This window comes from Epinephelus moara, chromosome 6, assembly GCF_006386435.1.
Source record: "Epinephelus moara isolate mb chromosome 6, YSFRI_EMoa_1.0, whole genome shotgun sequence".
Taxonomy (NCBI): Eukaryota; Metazoa; Chordata; class Actinopteri; order Perciformes; family Serranidae; genus Epinephelus; species Epinephelus moara.
Genome location: NC_065511.1, coordinates 30,931,540 through 30,958,557, shown reverse-complemented (window position 1 = coordinate 30,958,557; position 27,018 = coordinate 30,931,540). Strand labels below are relative to the sequence as shown.

The 27,018-nt window shown below is 42.7% G+C and overlaps 1 protein-coding gene across 1 annotated transcript in view; it reads left to right on the top strand.

Moving 5' to 3' along the window:
* prkcg (protein kinase C, gamma) overlaps positions 1–27,018 on the top strand; it is a 44,060-nt gene that overhangs the window by 5,827 nt on the left and 11,215 nt on the right. Inside the window, exons 2-10 of the mRNA XM_050046738.1 lie at positions 10,651–10,740; positions 11,777–12,023; positions 19,406–19,437; positions 19,555–19,637; positions 20,532–20,643; positions 22,326–22,454; positions 22,571–22,727; positions 23,815–24,016; positions 24,502–24,699. Of these exons, the coding sequence (XP_049902695.1) occupies positions 11,782–12,023; positions 19,406–19,437; positions 19,555–19,637; positions 20,532–20,643; positions 22,326–22,454; positions 22,571–22,727; positions 23,815–24,016; positions 24,502–24,699 (1,155 nt within the window). The 5' untranslated portion in view covers positions 10,651–10,740; positions 11,777–11,781. The remainder of the gene's footprint in view (positions 1–10,650; positions 10,741–11,776; positions 12,024–19,405; positions 19,438–19,554; positions 19,638–20,531; positions 20,644–22,325; positions 22,455–22,570; positions 22,728–23,814; positions 24,017–24,501; positions 24,700–27,018) is intronic.

Here is a 27,018-nt window from a genome sequence, read left to right as displayed (position 1 = left end):
AATTAATTGTTTTTTGTTTTCTATAAACGTCAGAAAAATTGTGAAAAAATGCTGATCACAATCTTCTTGATCCGCAACAAACAGTACAAAACTCATCTATATTCCATTCATATAATATACAATCTCGACCACTGGCTATCCGTCTGATGACGATTAAGCCTCTCCTGGGCAACAAATAGTATTTCAGGGATTCTGGTGTAGCTAACGGATATCAGGACAATGACTATCGGGCAGAGACTTCCTCTTCTGTGTGCCAGTCATTGTTCACAGTCTGATTAGCAACTTGAGATGCAAGAATGGAGTTGTAGCTGTTGTTATAGCTAATCTCTAGAAACAGATATCTGCAGATAAAAAAAAATAAATAAAAAAAAAGCTAATTGAAAGCTCAGTCGTCGTCAAATATTAGCCGGTGGGTTTTGAGATTCCATTTCGGCCAGTGCATTCTGCCTCTTTTGCTTTCCGTGTAGACTGTATACCTGCAAGCAACCAAAGCCTGCTCAGATGTGATTGGTTGCTAATACTCAGACTGCAAACAGAAACCAGAACACTTCAGATACTAAAATCTTGACTCGTAAAGATTCTGCATTCACCTGCAGATATTTGTTCAAGGAGCCAACACATTTTCACTCCCAACTCGCCAAATACGACACTTGGTCAGTGGCCCTACATGTTAATATACGACGCACTAGGTACCCCTCCTGCATCAGTTTTGGACATGCTTGTTACATGCATTGTGTCTTTTTAAAATATACTCACATTTTCACAGGGAATATAAAGTTTGTGTTCGTTGAACACATAGAGTTTCCTTTAGAAAGAAAATTGAACATAAGTAAAACATTTTGTTTTTAAGGTTTACTTCCTTTGGTTCAGACAACAAAAGAATCTGATAAGGTTCAGAAAAAACAAAGTTTGGCTTGAAATAAGAATGTTTGTTACAGACCCAATGTAATACCATGTGACAAACATCATTGGCCCATGTGGGTAGTAAATGGGCTGGAAAATGGGTCATATATTGGATTGTCCACCTATTCCATATTGGCCCCATGACAGTTGCCCGCATGGGTGGGTTTGCCCAAGTGGGTCATGCTGGGGCTACCTGGGTACCAAGTGGGTATGGGTCCAAAATGGGCATTTTATCTGCGACCCACTTGGGTAAACCCAACCATGTGGGCAAGTGTCATGGGGCCAATATGGAACATGTGGACAGTCCCATATAGGGCCCATTTTCAGCCCATTTACTGCCCACAAGGGCCCACATACAAATGTTGGCTGGTATGCTAGCACACTGCATTGTCATTAAAATAACTTAATTGACTTTTGGTTTTACAGTGGACACAAACAGCAGGCTCCTGGGTTAAAGTCCGGAGTTTGTTTGACCCTATGTGGACTTAGGTGGGCAAACTCAGTCTTTATGCACAGTAGTTGTCAAAAAACGGAGCGTCAAAAAATGCCGCTACCTAGTTTGTCCCATAATGCCACCAAAGGGTGCCTCGTAAAGAGTGGACCAGAATCTGACACTGAGGGGCACTGGCAAAGTGTCAGTATTTAACGAGCTGAGAGTGAGACTGGGTTGGTAAAGCACACAAACACATTTGAGTAGCTGAAGCCAGATATTGTTTGGCACTTTTGCTTAAAAACAGAATAAATCATTTATTATATATTGCTGATTATTTTCAGGATTATCTGAACAATTAAGGGATTAATCAGTTCGGCTCTAATGTACGTCACCCTTATGTCTACTTTATGTCATTTTGGTATTTTGATGCTTGAGGATTTGTTTGTATCTATTGTCCTATTGTCAGAATGTAAAGTGGAAAAAATTAATAGCTTTGTGTGCTAACAGTCCTGAAGATAGTGCGGTAACATCAACAGAAACACAGGTTTGCAGTGTGCTGTGGCCACTATGTTTGAAGCGACATCACCACCACATCTAGGACACAATAATTATTCACACTACATCCTTGTTTGCCTCTGTGTGTGTGTGTATGTGTGTGTGTGCCTGTGTGTGTGTAAAACGCCACCTACCCAAAGGGAATTCATCCTAGAAAACTGGGATGGAGATTAAGATATCCTCAGACTTTACCTTGTTCTCCCCTTGCCTCATTATCCAATCGCCCCTCTTACCCTGAATCTGCTGCCCTCCTGCTTTCATCCTTCCCCCTGAGCACATTTTGTTCACAACCTTCTCTTCCCCCCTGCAGCAGTAAGAAAGGTTTTGCAGTCTACAGCTGAGGCTCTGGGTTCTTGTTAGTATTTTGCACATACTGTGAATAGTAATACGTTTCGGCTCACATGCCTGTGTTGCTCATGTTAGTAGATGATCTATTAGCTTGGCCATGGTCCCAAACTCATTATACTCACGGCCTCGACCTTGGTAGAGACGGGATCTGCCAAACACAATACTTTGTTTTTCTGGGTAAAAAATAACAGACAGATTACAGACAGGTAAAACTAAATTATGTTGTTACTTGACTAGGCAGAAAAATATGCAAAATCATCAAATATTGATATTGTCTTGTTTAAAGCAGCCATAATCAGTATTTTTATATTAATAATGGATCGCATGAACTTGAACCCAAAGAGTTTTATCACCTGAACACAGTTCCCCTGAGCTCTACAGAGTGTTTTAGTTTCTTTCAGCCAGGTTGGGTTTTACGGCCTTCAGCTTAACTATTTTGATTCACTGTCACTGCTCTACAAGTGTTGTTTTCGGCAGCAGCTGGCAGGTGTTCTCTGTGAAAAAGACTCACTGTACACTACCTGCCCAGCACTGAACAACACACAGACACCATTAGCAACTAGCTGGTAGTGGAGGATTTAGCAGCTAAAGAGACACATATTTCCCTCAGGAGTTGGTGGAGACAAAACCGGAGATAGAAGGAAAGTCAATATTGGACTAACATTCATCAGGTGACCTGAAACACGACTCCAGAATAAATGGTAATGTTCCTCAGTGAGTGCGTTTACATGGACATGAGTATACTGCTTATGAGGCTTATCACAGTTATGATCATACTCGGGATATAGTGTGAACATGAACACATTGAAAGGTAACACACATGGATGGATTATTGAACAGGCCTACCGATACAGGCCCAGGGGCCCAAAGTGTCAGCCTCCCTCACCCGTCACTGGCAAAATGTCACTCAAATTCATGGGCACTGACCAGGAAGAGAATTAAAATGACCTCAAAGAGACACAAAACAACCACAAAGAGATTTGTTTGTGACCAAAAAAGTTACAAAATTACTTCAAAGTTGCACAAACCACACAAAAGCTAGCAAAACCAGTAGAAGGTCTGTGTGTCTTGCTCCTGTGTAGGAGAGGTAGTAGGACCTTTTGCATATCTGTGCCCAGGGACCCATTGTCTCATTATCTGGCCATAGAAATCTCGTTATTTTCTCTTTCTCTTTTCTTTCTGTTTCAACCAGACACACATTCCATACTAAGCTAACATTATTTCTGAAAGCAGCTACGCCACTCTCATACCGTCCTTCAGACTGGTCCCAGCTTGCCACTGTCACCGTGTATAGGACAAGGGAGCAGTGGATGAAGACTTGCGGCCTCTTTCATTACCAAAAGACAAAACTTTGATTCTTCATTGCTTCAGACGGGAGACGCTGTCGCTGCCGCCTTGTTTGAATATCGGTTACATCACTTTGCTGAAGCTGCACCTGTCTATATAGTTGGTGCTGCTAAATAAGTGGGATCAGGTGTATACATGCAACAGCGTCCTAGTTTCTTTACGAACACTCCAGGTAGCATAGTTGGGTTTTCTCAAAAACCGCTAAGGGCATATCCAGGTTTCTGAAAACAGGTATGGCAAGGGTGTAAATATAGACAGTGCAGGGAGTGTGGTTTGCACTGGGAACTGTGGGGAGGAGGGGGCCCTTGCGAATGATTTATACTGCCACCTCAGAACTACATCTGTGTTCGAAGAAGAACGCACATTTTATTAAAAATGGTGCCAATATGGTGCTATTCGCTATAGGCTATATGCCCTCAAAAATCCAAATCCACCTCTGTAATGATCTTCTTTTCCTTTGTTTATTTTTTTTGATAAATAGTCAGTAGCAATCTGTAACAAAATGACATGCTTATTCTACATGAACTAGAAAAACCATGAATAAATAGGTATGCTGCGATGATTGTTGGGTAACATGTATAGTGATGTTGCCTAATGCCAAGTCTCTATTTGATCATGTGACAAGACGGTACGATTCATTAGCTAGGTTAGGCGCAAAATCTGTCCAGACTGACAAGCTGAGCACATCTGCAAATCCAGCGAGCAGTCACACCTTTTAAACATAAAAGTGGTAGTAAGAAAGAACAAAAGAGAAACGAACAGGAGGATAAAGAAGCAAAGCTCCCTAAATTGGATTCCCTTGGCTTTTTTGTTAACTATAACCAGTGGTGTGTGTGCTTTATAATGAGTAGCTAGCGTGCACCAGGGCCTGTCGTAACTACCTTAAGCCACTGAGGTGTGGTGTATACATGCTCAGACACAAAAACGTTATTCTCCAAAACCCAATCAGAGACAGGTTATGTATGTCCATGTAAACGCACTCACTCACTACTGGATGTTGAAATAGGAAATTATTTGCTTACATGATAATATTTCAGTGTTCACAGCTCATTTTTGTTTCATGCAAGTGGCCGTAAAACCATTTAAAGTTTCCCTTAAAACAGACCAAAACCATCTTGAATCACACCCTTTTACACAGTGAGCCAGGTTATAACAAACAGCAGACTGTATACTTTCCTCCACACACTGTGCAGTATATACCATTTGAAACCGTAGTAACAGGCAGGTGATACATTAAAGCAACATGATAGAGGTTTGTGGTACTAAAAAAAACTGGCAACCTATGAAGTATGTTACTGACTCATGGGGCATAAACTGAACTCCTGACACTAAACTGGTGCAAAGAGATTCTCAGGCCTCAGACCAGGCTCTTAAATATTTTCATGTCCCTCCTGAATCATCCACAATCCAAAATCGGTGACTTCATCCAGTAGTTTTGATTGAATTTTCACGACCTTACCCCATTTGTCCATATGATTTCTATTTTAGCAGTATTTGTTGTTGCAATGAGAGGCAGGTCAGCCCTAAAGTAAATATAGAGAGCAGGCTTATTTGCTTCAGTGCTGAGAGTTTGTAGGCCATGTTGATAAGCCCTTGTCGCCTGCCAAATGTCTCATCTGACTGCCGTTCAGGTTTGTCGCTCTCTTCCAAAAAACACAGCGGACCACTCTTCATTAAAAAAAGCAAATAGAAGCGCACCCCAACAGAAAACCAATACAGGCAAACTGAGCCAATTGGTTCTGAAGAGACAAATTTAACAGGCAGATATGATTACCTCAGACACCACTTCTCCCCCGATTCCACAAACAACAGTTAGGCAACTCAATTTACCTTAATTTCATTGAAGGAGAAAGCCAGCCAGCCAGGCAGCCTGCAAGCCAGCCAGGTTGAAGCCGGTGCTTGATGCGAGTGAGCACTCGTTAGGCGATAATGGATGCGTGTAATTGGTGAAGTGCTGATTGCTCCCCCAAAAAAGATTCCATCGGAGGAGAATTTTCTGTTTCATTAAGCCATGGTCAGAAATAATAAGATAGCCATCTGTAGACTGAGAGAGAACAAGAGAGGGGGGCTGGGGTGTCTGAAAGGTGCTCATAATCAGAAATAGCAACAGCTTCCAGTGCTGTCATATTTTAGTAATTATTGTAAAGATGACTAAGAGACAGGTTGTGGCTTTGGGGATTGTCTTTTTCATTGATCTGTCCTCATTTTTCTTTTTTTCTGTTGTCATCTCTTTCCTTTAATCTTCACTTCAGTCTGTGTTTTATGGCATTTTTCCTTCTGCTCTTAATCATACAGGCCGAATCTGTGTGTTTTTCACTCTGCTGTGTGTGTGTCTGTCTATTTAGTTTACAGCCTTCATGTATCATTGGCTGGCTGCACATCAGCTCGCTTTTATGGCCCGGGATCAAACACTGTAAAGCATGCTCCGATAGGCATGCAAACGCACACTGATACAGACACTTTAGAGCCACAAGTGCTTACTCATCACACCGCATGGAGGGAAAGCATTGTGAGCCGTTTATGTGCTTTGTTTTTCAATGCACTGATTACTGAGGAGTGCATGGTTTACTGCTCATATTTCTGTGCCCCCCTCCTCTCTTTCTTATTACGCGAGGACATCTTCCTCATTTATTTGTGACAACAGAACAAGAACATGACTCATCCAAGATAAGAGCGATGAGGAGTGGGAGTCTTATGGGCCAGAAAATGAAGACAGTAATGGCAGTTCTATAGAGAAAGGTCTGGTGACGTCTTGTGTGAAGGAAAAGCCCTCCTATCATTTCCAATCAGCTGCCAGTTCTGCATGACTAATGCTGAAATGACATATATCATTGTCAGATAGGGCATGTTCACACAGCTTTTTTTTTTAACACATACAGTAATAATGACAGTGTCCAACACACACACACTGTCCATGCACACTAGCTCACTCTTATCTCGCTGGCTGACACCATTTTGCTCTCTAACAATCTTGCTAATTATAATTGTTAATTAATTCTCTGCCAGTGTCCTCATCAGGAGACTAATAACCTACATTTCCATTAATTAGACCTTCAACCCTTCGCTCCCTCTCTCATTCTCTGCGTCCCACTCCAATCCACCCCTTCGTCCTCTGCCTGCCTGCATCCCTGCTACCGCCTGCTGCTCTCTTCTCCCAAGATTGTCCATAGACCACGTGCACACATGGAGTGTGATTAATTGTGTGTGTGAGTACTTGTATTACTCACATTGTGGGGACAAAGACTTGCTCACACAGCTACCTTATGGAAACTCAGCTATCATTTAGGGAGAAAAAGCTGGTCCCCACGAGGGAAGCCATGAGGTATAGTGTCAGAGGGATAGTCTGACATTTTGGGAAATCCGCTTATTCGCTTTCCATCTGAAAGTCAGATAAGAAGATTGGTATCATTCTTACGTCTGTACGGTAAATATGAAGCTGGAGCCAGCAGCTGGTTAGCTTAGCATAAAGACTACAAGCAGGGGTTAAAAGCTAGCCTGGCTCTGTCAAAGGGAGAAAGAAGTCTACCAGCAACCCAAAAGCTCACTAATTAACACGTTATAGTAGTCCAAGTCTTTGCTGGTTGCCTGGCAACTGGTCCAGGCCAAGAAATAATCTGGCACATAACCCGCTGAAAAACAGCAAACTGTTGTTTTCACACTTTGATTTTTGTAAGGACAAAACAAACAGGATATAACATGTTAATCTGTGAGCTTTAGAAGTGCTGGCTGGCGTTTTTGGATCACATTCAGACTGAGCCAGGCTAGCTGTTTCCACCTGTTTGTAGTCTTTATGCTAAGCTAAGCTAACCAGCTGCTGACACATGTCAGTTACAGACGTGAGTCTTGGCAAGAAAGCAAATAAGGCAATCTCCCAAAATGTTGTAACTGTTCCTTAAGGCTTGCTTTGTATTTTATTAATGAATTCCAGCCAATTCAACACAAGTTTGTGTGTGTGTGTGTGTGTGTGTATTTTACTCACCTTCTGGAGACAAACATTTGTTCATACAGCAGCTTTTTGGGGACTCAGCTACCATCTGGGGACACAAAGCTGGTCCCTGCAAGGGAAGCCATTGAGGTGTAGGGTACCAGGGACAGTTTGACATTTTAGGAAATACCGTTTTTTGGCTTTCAACCTCAAAACTGGATGAGAAGATTGATATAATTCTCATGTCTGTTCAGTAAATATGAAGCTGGCAGCTGGTGCGCTTTGCTTATCGTAAAGACTACAAACGGGTAAACAGCTAGTCTGGCTCTGTCTTAAGGAAAAAAAAAACTGTCTGCCAGCACCCCTAAAGCTCACTAATTAACACATTATAGTCGTGCAGTAATCCAGGTCTCTGTTGGTTGCCTGGCAGCTGATCTTGGCCAAGAAATAGTCTGGCACATAGAATTAGGCAAATTGTTGTATTTACATGTTGATTTTTTTTAGGATGAAACAAACACGATATAACATATTAATCTATGAGCTTTTGAGGTGCTGGCTGGCATTTTTTTGTCACTTTCAGACAGAGCCAGACTAGCTGTTTCCACCTGTTTGTAGTCTTTATGCTAAGCTACGCTAACCAGCTGCTGGCAATAATTACACAGACCAGTTACAGACGTCAAGAAAGCCAATAAATCAGTTTCTTGAAATGTTGTAATTGTTCCTTAAGGGCTTGGTTTCTATTTTATTAATGAATTTAAGCAAGTTTCTGTATGTGAGTGCTTGCTTGTACTTGTATTACTCACCTTCTGGGGACAAATATTTGTTCATGCAGCACCTTTGTGGGGACTCAGCTACCATATGGGGACACAAAGCTGGTCCCCACAAGGGAAGCTATTGAGGTTTAGGAATGCGCTTATTTGCTTTCTACATGAAAGTTAGATGAAAAGATTGATATTCTCATGTCTGTGTGGTAAATATGAAGCTGGCAGCTGGTGCTCTTAGCTTAGCATAAAGACTACAAATGGGTAAACAGCTAGCCTGGCTATGTCCTGAGGAAAAAATGAAAAAAGCAGCACCCCTAAAGGTCACTAATTAACACATTATAGTGGTGTGGTAATCGAGGTCTCTGTTGGTTGCCTGGCAGCTGATCTGGGTGAAGAAACTGTCACATTAAAACAGGCCACATTTTGATTTTCGTAAGAACAAAACAAAGAGGATATAACATGTTAATCTTGATCTTTTGAGGTGCTGGCTATCATTTATTTTGTCACACTCAGACAGATCCAGACTAGCTGTTTCCACCTGTTTTATGCAAAGCTAAGCTAACCAGCCACTGGCACTAAATACACATAACAGCTACAGACGAGTCTTGGCAAGAAAGCAAATAAGTAAATCTCCCACAATGTTATAACTGTCCCTTAAGGCTTGGTCTGTAGTTTATTCATGAATTTAATTAAGTTTCAGTATGTATGTGTATAGATACTTGTATTGCTGACCTTCTAGGGACAAACGTATTCTTATAGCAGCTTTATGGGGACTTAGCTACCATATGGGGACAAAAAACTGTCACCACAAGGGAAGCCATTGAGGTTTAGGGTAACACGGACAGTTTGACATTTTAGGAAGTACACTTACTCACTTTCTACATGAAAGTTACACGAGAAGATTGATATTGTTATGTCTGTGTGGTAAATATGAAGCTGGTTAACTTAGCTTAGGATAAAGACTAGAAACGGGTAAATGGCTAGTCCGGCTCAGTCCAAAGGGTAAAAAAAACAACAACTGTTAATCAGCATCCTTAAAGCTCACTAATTAACACATTGTAGTCGTGTCTCTGTTGCCTGGCAGCTGATCTGGGCCAAGAAATAGTCTGGCACATAAAAAAGGCAAATTGTTTTTTTATGAGGATAAAACAAACAGGATGTAATATGTAGAGGTGCTGGCTAGCAATTTTTTTGTCACAGACAGATCCAGACCAGCTGTGTCCACCTGTTTCTGGTCTTTATGCTAAGCTAAGCTAACCAGCTGCTGGATCTAATTACACATACCAGCTACAGACGTCAAGAAAGCAAATAAGTCAGTCTCCTGAAATGTTGTAAATATTCCTTAAGGCTTGGTTTGTATTTTATTAATGAATTCAAGCCAATTCCTAACATGTTTCTGTGTGTGTGTGTGTGTGTGTGTCCTTGACAGTGTGTGGGCAATCAATGGACAAACAGCCCCTCTCTCTTGGAAACTACTCTTCCCATCAGGCTTAGCTGACCTGGTTTCAGTGCACAGCGGAGCAGTGTTATCGTGTCACCACTCGCTCTGATCTCAGAACAAATTTCAGATGCAGTGAACGTACTGTTAACGGCACTGTTGCAGAAAAGATTAACAGGGTTGTTTGTTGCACAGGCCTGTTGATCCCTCAGTCATTTGGATCTGCTGCCGTGACTTTTAACTCTTTATTTCCCGTGTCAGCTGTGTCTAACTGGCCATTTGTTGGACTCTCCACCTCTGAAGCTCTCTGCTCTTTTCTTCCAGATTGGATACTCTCTCTCTCTCCTCTTCCTCTTCCTCCCTCCGTCTGGCACTAGAGGAAGTGAGAGACAGTTGGCGCTTGCTTGTCCATACTGTATTGGTGGTGGCAAAATGGCAGCTTCTGTCTCAGCCGTCCTCCTTCCTCTACCTCCCTCACCCTCTCCTGAGAGAAGTAACCCAGATTTCCAAATGAATCGCTGCCTGTTCCCCTCAATCTTTCTTCTCTCTCTCTCTCTCTCTCTCTCTGCCTCTCCGTCTCTCTCTCTTTCTCTCTCTCCATCTCTCGTCCTCTTCTTAGTAAAAACAGAATCAATCTTGGAAAGAGAATACCACCTCTCTATCTCGTCCTCCTCCTCACCCTGCCGCTGGGTTAACGGATATATACCACTTCACTCCTCTATCTTTGGTTCCTAGAAAGCTTGAGTCTCTTGAAACGCTTGTTGCTTTTTGTCGTAATAGGTTTTTCTTTTTTTTCCTTTTTTTTTAAATTAAATCTCAGCTGATTCTTTTCTACTCGCCACAGCACTACTTCTCTTGGTCTCTTCTTTCCATCTTTCTTTCTTTTTTTTGTGAGGTGACCAGCTACAGGTGTGACACATTAGTCTGTCTTTTGAAGTGAGCCAAACGAGGAGAAGAGAAGGGGAAGAGGAAGAGAAGAAAGCTGACCTTTAGTCGAGCCTTTCCTCCGAAAACACCACAAATTCAGGTATTGTTATCTCCGCCATATGGGTGTGCGCCCGTTTTCAGAGCATATTTTTCATCTTGTCATTATTTTCCTAATTTCTTAGCACTGTGCCATTTTTCTCGCCATTCTCCTCGTTCACCCCTTTTGATTGATTTGCTTCTGCTTCTTTGCTGAGACACCATCATTTCATCACTTTTTTATGCCTTGTTTTTTTTTTTTTTTGCTATGGGGTTATTTATTTATTCATTAAATCTCTGTTGGTGTTTCATTTATCATTTAGTAGCGTGCAACCTCTTGCACCACAATCTCTTATATTTGCCGTTTTGCACTTTTTCCAGCGCTTCTCATTCCCTGTAGACGTGTACATGTTATTCTGTTCTAAACTTTACTTCAGAAATGGGACTAATTGCTAATAAGGGCAGGCAGGAAGTCGAGTTAGGATACTGACTCTAATATTGGAGCAGGTGGTGGTGGGGGTGTTGTTGACATGGCAACAGGAGGTAGAGTTGACATGACGACCAGGGGGCGGGGGTTGGGGGGGGGGGGGCAATCATAGCTGCCAGGGAGATGAAGATATCAGGGGTACAGTGAGAGGGAGATAGAGGTAGAATGGACAGGCCGTATGTGGGACACACAGTGAGTCGCACTAATCGTTTAGTGTCTCGGAGTCTCTTAGGAGAGTTCTGTCTCTGTATGTGAATTAACCTCCCTGTCTCCCTCATTACACCTCTCTTTTCTCCATCATTCTCACTCTTGTCGTTTTCCCTCCATCTTCTTCTGCACTTCCGGTCCGTTCTCGATCTTTCTCTCCATCGCGTCACTCCTTCGCTGCTCCCTATATCCCTTGTGCCATTAATACAACTCTTGTCGCTACCATGACCCAGTACACTCTCCATCCCTCCTCCTCCCACTCCTCCTCCTCCCCGTCCTTGCCTCCTCCCATCCTCCCTCTCGCATGTTCAAGGTCTTTTGCCTGTGCAACTCTATACCCTCCTTACTGACACTCATCATCCATTCCCCCTTCTCCCACCCTCTCTCTATCTACTGTATCCTCCAGGCATCATGTCGACCCCGGTCTCCCCTTCCCCCTCCCTGTCACCTTTGACACTGGCCTCCCCTGCATCGGCGACCTCCCCGGGTGCCTCCCCTCTACCCTCGCCCCTCTCCCCCCCAGCCAGGGTGCCTGTGTTCCAGAGGAAGGGAGCGCTCAAACACAAGAGAATTGTCGAGGTGAAAGACCATCAGTTCACGGCTCGCTTCTTCAAACAGCCCACCTTCTGCAGCCACTGCACCGACTTCATCTGGTACCACACACACTCACACAGACTCACACACACACAGAGCTGCACATTTACACAGAAACCAACCCGGCAGTTCATAAGCCGCCTCCTCAGACATCCCACTACTCCATCTGACTCTGAATTCCTCTGCACTTTTTTTGTCTTTTACAAGATCCAGCTGCCTGCTGGAGAAACAGCCTACACTCCGTAGCCACCACACTGACCCGATCTGATCATATAACCTCACCTCCACACTGCAGCCCACACAATATGGGAGCTACTTGAGGAACTTGTGCTTACACACATGCAGACACACATACAGTATGCACACAAGCAAGAACCTAATTAGCACACAGATTTTTTTTTCCCAGGATGAATTCTTGCACACAGAAGAAGAGTAAATTTAAACATGCACAAACACACACAGGTGAAATTATTCAGATCTAAAAGGAGCACTCTTTAGTGTGTCATTCCCAGAGAGTTGGGAAACTCACTTGAACCTTCCAGTTCATTTTTGATTTCCAGAGGGCGTTATCAACGGGCACAGACCAAAATGCCTCTCGATGCCATTGGATAGAGCTACAACTAGTCAAATCAATGCAATGTGACCTACAGTACAACCAATCAGAGCAACAAAATGGGTGACGTAGTGCTGAGCGACACACGCAAGATTGGGCAGTGTGGACTAGAGCATGGCTCGGGCCGCATTTTCCTGACTGAACCCGACCCGAGTCCAAACCGGTTATAACTGAGCCCGGCCCGACCCCGACAGCCTTTCTGATTTTTAAGTCCGAACCCGACCCGAGCTCGACATAGTTATTGTTATCATGGTAACAGCTTGTCTGTTTACCATGATCACACGTGGACAGTGTGTAAATGACTATCAAAAGGCTCCTGTTATGCGCAGTCAATCAAGCGGCACGCACAGCAGCGCAGCACAGCACACACTCTCAGTTGGAGCAGAGCCTGTGTTGCTTTCAGGCGTTGTCACGTAAATAACAAATTCCAGCATTTGAATATGCCATAGCATAACACAGCAGCATGTCAAGTGGGCCAAACCCAAGCAAAATTTCTGTTTTGTTATCCAAACCCGGCCTGACCCATCGGGTTCTGACGATCCCGTCGGGCTCGGGTCGGGTAACCACACTCTGGTGTGGGCTTATTTTCAAGCAAAAAATGGTGGCTTGGTCTCAAACTTACTCAAATTACAGCTAAACAGTACACTAAAATGTGTTTCTGTAAACATTTGAGATGGAAAATAGGCAGTGCAGTAACAGAATCTTGATTCATATTTGATCAGCGCCGCCGAGTTTGACAGTTTCATCTGAGATTTGTAAGCCTGGTGTGTTGCACTGGATGGAGCAGACTGGACAGAATTACAACCAATCAGAGCAACAAAAAGTGTGACATGTGACTTTTTAAATCTGGACTGGTGACGCTCCTCTGTCAAACTCACCCCTTATGAGATTAATGGTTGTGATTGGCCTGGCCCAAAACGGGGGACCAGACGCACCTGCTAGAGCACATGAAACATGTGCTCCAGATTTGTCCTCTGCCCAGGCTAAGAACTCACGAGGGACAGAATAAAACAAGAATAGTTAAGATTAACCGAGATATTCTGACCTTTAGTCTGTAGTGTGTGCCAGTCTCCAAGCATGCTTGTTACTGCAAGTCCCATAATGCAACTCAGTGGCCACTTTCATGTGGTCCCACCATCCCACCATGATTAGGGTTATTTTTCAGTCTTTTGAGAAAACTGTTTTCAGAGATTGAGTCGTACTTCTTCTAACTGGTAGACTGCACTTCATGCATAAAATTCACAGAGTTCACCTTTAGTGTGAATACCACAACATAAAATAATGCTTCATCAGAAAGAATCAGAAGCATTCAGAAATACTCCAGAGTACTTTAAGAATTCAGATTTTTAATAAGCATAAGCAGTTAAATGAACTCAGGTACCAACAGAACAATTTCTAAAATTTAATGTGTTTTGCAGTGTTTGATTTTTAATGTGTTTATATATAATTAGTATTTAATTAGATCTACAATAACTATTTTATAAACTGCTGGAGTTTATGCTTGTTGTTGTCCAGTAAAAACTAAATTTCTCCAAATTTGGTGAATTTTTCAGATGAGCTAAAAGTGCTTCTTTATTGGTTTGGAAAATTCTTTTACTTCTTACGCTGCAAAAAACGTTAGATAGTGTGGGGATAAATTAGGACAAAAATGGAAGACGAGGCAGTCTGAAGGCTGAAAAAAGGCTGTTTTGCTCATGAAATTATCTTTTGGAGATACAATAGGGCAGGGATGATTTTTTTTTTTTAGCATTTACAGGTGAATGCAGAGGAACAAAATATTCTGGATATGAGTGGAGAGGCAGCGTAAACAAGAGACAAAAGAAAGAAAAGAAAAGGAAATAGTCATGTAAAGTGCCAGTGTCTTAAAACTGTACTGGAGTACAGTACTTTAGTAGATGTATGACCTCTGTGACATGCAGGCATATGGGTATTCATGTAATAAATGCCCATACAGAAGACAACCATGCAGAGAGCTTGTTCTGTCCAGTGAAGCTGTGAGTCATTGTGTGTGTAAGTGGTTGTGTGATTCTGTGTGCGTGTGTGAGTGTGTGTGTGACATATGGTGGTGGTGTATGTCGGATGCAGGGCGGTGCATGTGCCAGCAGCCTCTGGGTAGCTTTCAGGACATTTCTCCAACTGGCTTTTGTCTTGGCCGTGGTAGCAGCACTTAGTTCAGGGTGAAAACTCTTTTCCTTCACACAGGATGTCGGAGCAGCAGCTCTCAACCTGGGCGCCGAAGCCCCTGGGGGGGATCGGTACATTAATTAAAGACTAAGAAAAGATTCTAATTTTGAAATGTAAATATCTGGTTTATTAAGTCAGGCTCTGAAAGGGAATGGGTTGTACCTTGTATGGCACCTTCAATTATCATCAATTAAGTGAAATTTTCTCAAAAGGGAAAAGTGTCACACAGTTCAATGTGTGTTTGGAGTCCTGCTGCTCTAATGGGTCCTAAATTAAGAACACTGCTTACACTAAAAGTCTCTGAATAACTCCAGATAACAGTATGCTTTAAACTGATATGGGAACAGATCCAACAGGCATTTTTCCACAGTAGATATTTTGGCTTGTCACAGAAGAAAATTACAGGTGTTACAAAATTTAGGCTGTAACAATGGCTTTGTTCTATTTAAGTGTCCCAGTAACTCATGACTGTGTGACTGAGCCAGCATGTACAATACCAGGGGCTGGTTGCAGAAAACACCTTAAGTTAAGATTTTTCTAAAAGTCCATGTTAAGACTTGAAACCAGTCAAATCATTAATGTGCACCTCCTACTGTACTGCCTTAATATGCACATTCAGCACATCCAATGCATCAAAACATTTTTTTCTAGTTGGAGCTATGCCTCGTTTTCAAACTGTATGGTTTGACTAAAATGAACAATGACAGCAATATAGTCCACGATGAGCAGCGTTGAAAGTGTTGCATTTATCTTGCAAGTGTGCTCTTCTTTAACGTTTTGTTTACTTCCTGGATTTTTCCTGCATGGAAATTCTGACCAATCAAGAGTAGCTCTCTTGTGTAATACATTTGATCTAGTCCGCTTGTAAATGCTGCCATGAGAACACGAACTAACTCTAGGCAATTATGCAACTTTGTAACAAAATTAGTCCCTGATTCAGACCAAAGCAAGACAACTCTAGCTCTGAAAGCACCCATAGTTAAACCATTGAACAACAGACTATACGTATCACAAGCTTGAGCGCAAGCATACAAATGGTTATCATGGAAACTGTAGTATTTTACCACTGTGAAATCTCTTTCAATGCAGTAAATGCCTTAACATTGTTACTTAACTAAGGAGACCCTCTAAGGGATTCTGTGCACCACCCTTAAGTAAGTCCCTCAGCTTAGGAAAAATTAACTCTGAAGTGTCATATGTAAGGAGAAAACTTAAGGTGTTTTGTACAACTGGCTCAGGACCTTGAAACTGAAGCAGCTAAATGGATTTCAGCCATCACTAAGGTCTTCCTAAGTCCCGCCCATTTTTGCTCTGTGCTCCAATAACAGTTGAGCAAGCACAGAACCCAGCTGAACCTTGGTCAGCTTTTCCAAATTTCTAAGATGGCGAAAAGATGTGAGAGTGGGACTGTAAGGGATCATTTATGCTCCCTTTACGTACGAAAATGTATACGTCCGTTTCAAACGATGTTACCGTCACTTCCCACATACTTCCATGCGCCCTTTACGTTGGCATGGATGTTAACCAATATATCCACCAGGAGGCAGCCCAGCGTCAAAGGTTTATGACAACAACAAACTCAAAAACAAACATGGCGACTGTGATATTGATAATGTTAATGTACCTCTTGCATAAAAGACAAAAACAGAGGCAGCGTTGTAGGAGGCGGTGGTCGGTGAGGCCGTTAAATACATCGCGACTGGAGGACGGAGAATTCTTTTCTCTAGTACTGCCGATGAGAGAAATTGAATTGTTATTTCTTCTTCGTGTCTCACTAGAGCTACGTATCGGGTAGTGACAGCAACACTGCCCCCACGGTTCCCGGTGGTACTGCTCCGTTTGGCCCGTGTCCGTAAGCTTTATGGAAACGTGCAGAAATACGGACGAAATGAACGCAGAGAACGGACAGAAGGCTCCGTCCGTATCCAGATCCGTATTTAACGTTGAGCATAAATGGGCCCTTACAGTCTTGATGGACACATCACATTATGTATAGTCACATCTTAAGTTAGCTAATGTTAGCAGATTGCTAGCTAATTAGCTTAGGAGGAGTTAGCCTATAAATTAGATCATCAGCATCAGCCAGGCTTCGTCCTTATTTATGGCGTAATATGACAGGGTGGCCGCGGGTCCTAAAAAAGTCTAGAAATGTCTAAAATACATGTTTACTACTAAAAGCATTATTAAATTGTCTTAAATTCTGATTGAATGGTTCTTGAATGTTTTTCGTCACATCACCAATGTAATTTTTGGTGTTGGTGCTACAGGAAAAGATAATCCTAACAGGAGGGAAACACTATTTGACTCAGTTCCAAACTTCGACACAACAACTGTACCTGAGCAATGCCCCTATTTTTGCTCCCTCACACAGTAATATCGAGCAATGAGTCTGCATTTTTATTTATTAATTATTTATTTGAGAAAAGGGACAGTGTGCTTTAATCAACATTTTAACAAAAGTAAATGCACCAGAATTAGCTGGAAGGCTAGTTTTTATCGACACTCCCTTCAACAGCTGTAAAAAGGCATCCTAGAAAAATCAAAAACGACAATGAAACACAGCATGTGAAACCAGTCAGAACATATTGTGTTATAGCAAAAAACACATCACATAGTTACAGACAATCCATCACATTTTACAGTTGAAGTTAAACCATGACCTTGCAAGCTATGGAAAAATGGGAAAGTGCAAGTGTAAGGACAAATAGCTTAAACAAATAACAACAATTACTCGTGGTGATTAAACCCAGAGCCTGGAAATGTTTACGAAGCAAACTGTGCTGTATGTTGAAAATATTTCAGATGTAGTAAAATGGGGATCAGGGCTGTAAGCACAGAAAGTATCAGCGTCATTTTTACTGTTCATTTTGAACTGACATCAATGTGTTTACTTGGAAAGACTATATTTTCACTTCAGTGTGTCTTTCCATCACAAATTTGGTCTTAGATTTCTTTGACAGTGGTCTTTAAAAGGTCTTAAGGAGTCTTAAATTTAACTTGTGTATACCTGCAGACACCCTGTGTCAAAGAGATTTGGAAAGGGACAGGTGTGTTGCTGACACATCTTAAAGATGGCATGAATTATTGTTAGCCAGAAAAGATCAAGGCTTACGTTCCTTCATTTATATTTTCTCTGTAAAGCTATGTGCCGCCCCAAAGTAACTAACGTAACTTACTACTGTATAGAGACTGATGTGAGGTCTGTATTCAGTAATGAATACATAGACACTAGTGTAACACTGATCCCCAGAAGGGGAAAGGGGGCCGCATACCCAACAGTGCAGGAGCAATATTGACTGATTGTCTTGTCATCCTTGGTCTTGACTTCTCCCTTTTGTTCATCGACCGGAAGCATCAATATGCGTTGTTTATAAAAGTTAACATCGTCAACATATCCTTCCATCGCATACTGTAGTCCTTGATGTCAGGCTCTTGAAGCTATATTGCCTGACACCCAGAAAGTTTCAAATAAACACTGTGGCACCGGCTGGATGTAACAGGCGCCGCCATGTTTCTTTTAGTCAAGCTTGTCTGACTTAGCAACAGTAACTAAGGAGGGCAGCACGTAGGATTGAGCAATTGTGTACTGTCACAATGTCTTCATTGAAAAAGACCTTTTACAGAGACAAAGTCCTGTTTTTCCCTCTTAAAATGTATTTAAATTTCTCTTTAATAGATTATTTGTAATTTGAAATGAATACTCAATAGTCCAGCATGTTTATAAACAGTCGGGTCAGTTTCATATAGTTCTTCTAATGGTTTTTAATGGCAGCTTTTTATGTATTTGCATATGTTTTTCAGTGTCATTACATTTAAAATGCAGTGAATTCCCTGTGATATCTGCCCAGCATGCAACGCTGTCGTTCCTCTCCAGATCCATACCTGGCTCTCTCATGCTCTCTGCTGGTCAAAAAGCAGAACTGGATTTAACACACTCAAGACTGCTGCAGACAGAGACTTCAGCTGAATGCTGATCAAGGATCAGATTACCCTCTGCAACCCCATCTTTAATTATTACCCAGCCAGATGGTGAACTGATTTTAGATCAGTGATTATGGTCAGTTTCCTATGAACCCCTGGGCCTCTCCAGTATGATTGTGGAGGAGCTCTCGGCGGTGTCTTGTTCGTCTGCCTTTCTAATCAAAACTTGATTCACAGCAGGCAAGCCGCTGAGTGGACTCTTTAGTCAATCAATGGCTTTAATTATTCAATTAAAGCTCTGAGGAGACGCTGGAAACGAGCCAACACCGCAGTTCTGGAAACAGGAGAATTGTGTTTGTGTGTGCATGTGTGTCTCTGTGTGTGTGTTTGTGACAATGATTGACACCACTTGACCTGGTCAGCAGTGTGGCTTAGAGAAGAGAGACACACATAATGACTTTGTTTATCACGTCGGTAGCCTCTAACACAGCTAGTGGTGTTTGTTTTTTGATGAGACAGAGTTTGTTCTCAACTTGTGCCTGCATGTCTGCTGGTCTTAAAACAGGACGGAATAATGCAACAGCACTATCTCGGTCTCTGCACTGTTATCTTTTCTCCTCTGGCTGAGGAAACAGTCTCAGAAAAAGCAAAATATTTCACCTTAAAGAAGAGTAAGAGAAGATTGTATTTGTGTCTTAATCCATGTGCCTTTTTTTCACTCAGGGGCATCGGCAAACAGGGATTCCAATGTCAAGGTAAAGATAAACTCGGTGTTATTGTCTTTTTTTCCGAAGTATTTAATCTTCTCAGATGATTTTCTCAGTGTGACCGAGTCATTTCTGAGGATATTTCTTTCTCTGTGATTCCTCTAGTCTGCAGTTTTGTGGTCCACAAAAGATGTCACGAGTTTGTGACCTTCACTTGTCCCGGCTCTGTGGCAGCCCCCAGACCAGATGTAAGCAGAATATATCCGTTACTTTCACGTCTGCCTTCCTCTCACTTTCTCGTCTTTCATTTTTTTGTCAAGACCCAGCCCGTCATCATCATATTTAGCCATCCGCTCCGTGCCAGGAACACGTGTGCGTGACTCATTCGTCAATCCATACATCCTTCTTGTCGCGCAGCCTTGTCCCATCTATGACGTCTGCACTCATGTCATGTCATCTTACAAGGCCTCGGAGATGCAGCGGGTTGGAGATAGAGAGTGAGGGAGATGCAGGTGGAGTGGCTGATAAGAGGGAGAATTAGAGGAGGGGAGCGAGAGCAACAGACTGCTCAGTCCTCCTCTCTGTGGCATTTTCAGGATTTCAAGGAGATTTGTCTTTTCTTCACGTGTTTTTTTTTTTCTGCCAGCCAAATAAACTGCCTCAGAAATTAGGTCAAGGGGAACATGTGTGTGACTGTGTGTGTGTTGGAGTGGAAAAAATGGATGAGAGAGTGAAAGGAACACACACAGAGGAGAAACAGGGTGACGGTGTTTTTAAATAGCAGCTCAGAGGGAAAACAGTTTCAGAGAAGGTGGTGTGTGGAGAGTGGTGGTGGGGTCTGATGAGCTGTAGAGAGATAAAAATGATTCATCCCTCTCTGCACAGTATACACACTCACACACACTCACACACACTCACACACACACAGCCTTGCCTAGATGCACTCTCATTTATATGTCCTCTCCCAGTGGAGAAATCTAATTGGCTTGTTCATGAATACCCCACTCAACATCTCTCCACTAATCATACTCTGCATGTATGTGTGTAAATGTGTGTGTGTTCACAGTTTCTTCCATGGTCACGCTCTGTGTGTGTGTGTGTATGTGTGTTTTCTCAATGCTGAATTTCTGTTATTTTTTCAGGACCTGAAGAGTCAGCACACATTTAAGGTCCACACTTACTCCAGTCCCACCTTCTGCGACCACTGTGGCTCGCTGCTGTACGGCCTCATACACCAGGGCATGAAATGCGGCAGTGAGTTTCATCACATATAACTAACCTTACAAATCAGTTCACACAGGCACATTATTGGGACTCACCTCCCAGCTGGGTAAAGCTAGTCCCAGCAAAATTAGCCTCCAAAACTTAGAGTTGACTCGATTAAGCTTATGTTTAGGGTATGTTACACGCTTCTTGCTGATGAGGAGATTAGCAACTCAGCCTGGTCTCACTCCCAGGGCGTCAAAATACGTCGCTTGGGCAGTGTCTCCAGCATTGCTGTTATAATGCCGAGAGCATGCTTTAGCATATGTATAAGACACAACAGGCCTTCAACCGACCAAACCCATCCACACTATTAGAGGTTCAGAGTCACAGATAGAGTGTCAAGAGCACACAAGTCCCCTTGGAGTTGGTGTGAGGGGAGATGGATGGGCCCAACATGTACAGGACTTTGACCTAGGAGACTAGTGTTTGTGTCCTGTGTCAAACTAAACGTCAGTGTTGTTAGTCACGTTAGTCACTAGTCGTGTGAGTCTACTGATGTGACTAACATCAACCACAATCTTTTCCAAACCCTACCCAAGTGGTTTTGTTGCCTAAACCTAACTGTCGACCCCCTAGGCATGTGATTCAACTCATGTGACTTACCACTGACCCCTTCTGCATGAGGATACATGCAAATGCTGCCCCTGGTGCCATCATAATAACACTGGGGGCTTCTGCCCAAGTGTCAAAATATGACGAGTAGGGATGAGATCACGTTGGGCAACCAGCTCAAGAAGAGCTTATCAAGAGATTATCAAGAAATAATCCAGTACATAACCAGCTGTAAAACCACGGCTAATTTTAACACTTACAAAACATGTTAAAGGTCTGGAGTGTAGGATTTAGCGACACCTAGTGGCGAGGTTGCTGATAACCACCAACTGAAACTTCTCCGTGCACCAAGCATGTAGAAGAACTACAATTGCCGACATGAAAACGCAGATGGTCCTATCTGGAGCCAGTGTCTTGTCCACTCTGGGAAACAACATTGCAGACTTTGTGGAAGAAGACACACTCCATATGTAGATATAAAACAAAACGATTCTTAGTTTCAGGTGATTAAACACTAATGAAAACATAGGTATGAATATTATGTACCATTTCTGCTCATAGATGCCCCTAAATCCTACAAACTGAGCTTTAGAGTTACTGCAAATTTTGTCATCCTCAGTTCGAGCCAGGCCCTCTGTTTCCCCCTGTTTCCAGTCTTTATGCTGAGCTAAGCTAACCAGCTACTGGCGGTAGACCCATAGTTACAGTTAAGACATAACAGTTGTATCAGGTTTCCTATTAAACGCTCGACAAGAAAGCAAATAAGTGCATTACCCAAAATGTTGACATGTTCCTTTAAGTTAGGATCAGGGCAGGGGGTTAGACGTGCAGTGGTTTGGGTTAATTTTAGTTAAGTCTCTGGGGAATACATACATAAAGGCAAAGTCAAGGCTATATTCAATATCCTAAAGGGAGGAATACAATGTGTGTGTGTGTGTGTGTGTGTGTGTGTATAAAATAAAGTATAGATAGATAGATAGATAGATAGATATTTAGCATTTGTCTGACACTCAATGTGATATACAGGAAACATTTTATAATTTTTAAGCTTCTTATTTATCTATTTACTGTTTGTTCTGCATGTGTTTGTTCATACTTGTTTATCATTGTATCATGAGGTTGTGACATGAACGTGCATCGACGATGTGAGACCAGTGTTCCCAGTCTCTGTGGCCAGGACCACACAGAGAAGAGAGGGAGGATCCACCTGACTGTCCGAGGAGAGAAGGAGGACGTCTTTGTCACAGGTGAGAGGCACAGCTGGATCACGGAAAGTGTTTTAAAACCAACAGTAGGATTACGCAGGTAATAAAGGATTTCTCTCTCCCTCTCTGTGCTCTCTATTATTCTACTCTCTCTTCAGTGCGGGAGGCTCGTAACCTGATGCCCATGGATCCAAACGGCCTGTCAGACCCGTATGTTAAACTGAAATTGATTCCGGACCCGAAGAGCCACAGCAAACAGAAGACCAAGACCATCCGCTCAACACTCAATCCCGTCTGGAATGAGAGTTTCACCTTGTGAGTCCTTGTGTTCTTTAATCCAAGGTGGAAAATGTAAACGTGTCGGGGACAAAAAAAAGTCCCTGAAACTGGAATTACTGAGTCATAAAAAGCACCATGAAAGAAAAAGATTAGAGGGTAGAATATAAGTTTAATATATGCAGCTTATATACATGAACAGTGTGTCCTTTAATACCTTTATGTTTGCATTTTTTCTGATATTCAGTAGAATTAAAGCTTCAGTGTGAAGGATTTAGGAGGATATAATGGCAGAAATGGAATATAATATACTAAGTATAATGTCTTGAAAGTATAATCACTTGAAAATAAGAACTGTATTTTTTTTGTTAACTTAGAAGGAGACATATTTGTTTACGTAGAGAGCTGGTCCTCATCCACCAAGATCACCATGTTGCACTGCCAGAAGCCCAGAACAGACAAACCAAACACTGGCTCTAGATAGGGCCATTTGCTTTTTTAGCAGCTTTTCTGCGACAGGCAGACAGATTTTTAATGTGAGAATGCTTAGTGCAGTGTTTTTTTTACTGGTTTATTTCACTGGGTCCATTTGTTTTGGAGAGAAAGAGACCTCTGTGGATAATTTGACTACTGGTAAAAACCTCCTGAACATCTAACTCTTAAGCTAATGGAGAAAAAAAGTTGAGCACATATTAGTAGGTGCTGGGCTAGCGGCCCGTCTGCTACGAGCTGAACAGTGTTGGAGAAACAATTTTTTCGTAGGTGAAACTGCTTTATTCAGTGTTTGTATCAGTTTAAATAACCTGGTCTTGTTTGTTTTGGAGAGAAAGAGACCTCTGCAGATAATTCGGCTCCTGGTAAAAACCACCTGAACAATGAGCACTGAAAGAATCCAAACCAGTAGACGTTTTAATCTGCAATCCCCACTGCTAGATGCCACTAAATCCTGCACACTACCCCTTTAAGATGTTAGAAAATTGCCTTAGAAATCTGAAAAACGTCCCAAAAGTGAAACAAAAACAACAGAAACAATAATTTCCTTCTGTGTCTCTCTGTGTTGTTGTTTTGCTAACGCAGTGAGCTAACTCCCCCCAGTGATTTTGAGTTTCTGTGTTTGTCTCTCCAGCTCAGTGCGCGGTCACCAGTGGGACAGGCGTCTGTCTGTGGAGGTGTGGGACTGGGACCGCACGTCCAGGAACGATTTCATGGGAGCGCTGTCATTTGGAGTGAGTGAGATCTTCAGGCGTCCTATCAGCGGCTGGTTTAAACTGCTGGCCCAGGATGAGGGAGAGTACTACAACATTCCTGTGCCAGACCCAGACCTGCAGGTAGGAAGCTTATTGCAGTACGGACAAAGAAAGCCATCAGTTGGTCCTCATGTTGAATAAAAGCAACAGGGGAAATATTTATGCACCTGTATTCACCAGAGTGGAGCAGCCCTTTCTGTTTAATGAGCATTTATCCTACAGTCTGGGCTTAACCTTTATCAGCTCATAATTACCTACATCTAATAAATACCAGCTGCCAATGCTCACACTGGGTCAGGATTTTAACCTGTCCCTCCCTATTCTATCTGAGGAAAAAAAAAAACAGGGAAGATTTATGCCTGGTGTTGTAGCTGAATAATTAGATAATAAATTATATAGATCCACTCCCGTCCCTGTTACACTCCGTCTCCACCAGGGTGCAGGATTGTTCTGCCTGACTGTAATCCACAACTCGGGGTAGGAAGGAGTTTGTTTGTCAGGTTTTGTTTGTGTGCTGGACTCCATCCAAGCATTCATCTCTCAACCCTCCCACTGCGATTCTCCAGGAGCCCCAGCCAGACGGCACGACACCCTCGCTGCCTCAAGCACTACCTGCTGCGCTGTCTGAACCGTTCCCCACGGCCCTGTCCCCGACCCCTGTACCATCCTGCCCGGTCATCCACACTCCCGGCCCTGCCAAAGTCAGAGTGGGCATCCACGACTTCAACTTCCTCATGGTGCTGGGCAAAGGCAGCTTTGGCAAGGTAAACACAGCAGAGACGAAATGTCAGCTTTTCTACATACAATCAGCGCCTGTGATCCAGCAGCTGTAAGTGATATCAAAGAGGCTGTTCATGCTGCAAACAACAAAGATTTAAATAATTTCCTCTGTTGATGGACTTGACCTTCAAGTGGCATTTCATACAGCAGCTCCCCGGTGGAATTTCTTTCAAGAAAAAAAACCCTTTTCTTACTAACATGCTCATTGTCTCTCCCACCACTGCCAAGTGATTCATTTAACCCTTAGCTTCTTTGTGCTGTCAGCAGTCGTGAGCTCGGGCTGGCTGTCTTCCTACATGCCACACAGTCCTCCTGGAGGTGTTCATTTCAAGGGAGCCTCTGCTCTTCATTTTCTCTTTAATTCCCCAGTAGATGAGGCATAATGAAGAGAGTGGAGTTTTGAGTCCTTCTTCCTCCTCTGAAATCCCCCTGTGCTGTTTCATAACTGTCAGAGGAGAGTCTACAGAGGACAGGAGAAATAGACTCGACTTACGTAAGATGTGAGAAAAAAAAACGACCCAAGAAAGGAGAGACAGACCCCGGGGCTGCTGAGTGAGGGAAAGTGAGACAGAGATAGAGAGGAGGAGGAGAGGATTACTGTGCTGCGGAAAGTGACAAAATGACCAAAAGGAAGTGGGATAACAAGAGCGGAGAGGAGAGAGGAAAAAAGTACGTGTGATTTTAGTGAGATTTGTAATATTCTGAAGTGTGATGAGTTCCAATTTTAAAAGACCACGGGGGAAAAGCAGGAAACAAGATCACAGAGGACAGCAGGATTTCTCTCAGTGACTGACAGTTCATCAATAGCACACACACACCCAGCACATGCACGCACACATCTTCTCCACAGGCACCTGTGTGTAGTCACATTGATTTCTGAAAAATGACACCCTGTAATTTTCTCCACTAGTCCCCACTATTTGAAAGTTAAATGAGATCCTTTTCCCCCGCTAGCCGGCAGCCATTACGGCACAGCGCTGCAGGCTGGCCAGCCAATTTGAAACAGTGTTGTTGTCAGCACTTCCCGGCGCTCTTCTTGACCGTATCTTTCCCGTGGACCACAGTAAAGTTCGGGTCACGTGACGCTCATTGTAGAAAATTATAGTATCATTAGCTTTCAGAGCAACCTGCTCGCAGCCAATTTCGCAGGAGTGAGAAGATAGCCGCTGAATGTGTTTTTAATGTCTGATAAAAACACGAGAGCCACTTCGCTTTTTCGTTTATGACATGAACGTGTCTTGAAATCTTAGGCGTAGGCGCAGTTAGTTCACCATGTCGGGGGAAATGTGCACAGTAATGAACTTGTTAGAGCATCTTTCCATATAATGTGATAACTTTTCTTTTTTCTCTTGCACTGTGTTACGTTCTTACCAGAATGTGCATTTAACAGAGTGTCTGCCTTCCTTATAAAGTCTTCAAACTAAAATAAATTCAGTTTTGTAAATATCAAGCTTCACAAATCATACTTTTAACTGTGAATATTTGAGGTCTTTATTGCCACAAACATTTTATCTAATTTCATTTGTCCATCTTTTAATTTCAAGGAAAAGAAGAAGACGATATACTTTATTGATCACAGAGGGGAAATCCAATTTATACGCACACTACACAAATACATAAATATGCACAAACAGGGCCTATACATGCATTTAACGGAGAGATGTCAGAGCAAGGGGGCTGCCCTGAGCGGTTGGGGGTTCAGTGCCTTACTTAGGGGCACCTCAACAGTGCCCAGGAGGTGAACCGGCACCTCTCCAGCTACCAGTCCAAAATCCATATTTGGTCCAGAGAGGGACTTAAACCAGTGACCCTCTGGTTTCCAATCCAAGTCCCTATTTGCTGAGTTACTGCCACCCAAGCTCTTCAGCATGAAAGTCCATATTTCTGATGTACCAAATCTTTAAATGTCGGTGAAGATTCTCAGTCATTCAGGTCATGGTGATCTTCAGTGCTATATCATAGGCAACTGGACTTTATTGCGTTTCTTGAAGATGTTTCACTTCTCATCCAAGAGGCTTCTTCAGTTCTAACGGACTGGTGAAGAGTCGCAGGCTTTAAACTATGTGGGTGTGAGCCCTTACAGAGTCGTTAAGATCATATGTGAGTTGTTGACCCACCTGGCCATTAGGGTTAGATGGGACCAGGTGTGAATGGCTATTAAGTCGTCCAGGGAGGGATCCCCAGACTGCATTGTAGGTTGGTGATAATTGTTGTCATAGGCCACCTCCTCTGTTTGACGAAGGTCGTTCCAGCTTGACGTAGACGGCTTCTTTCACGCTTCTTTCAAACCATCGTTCTCATCT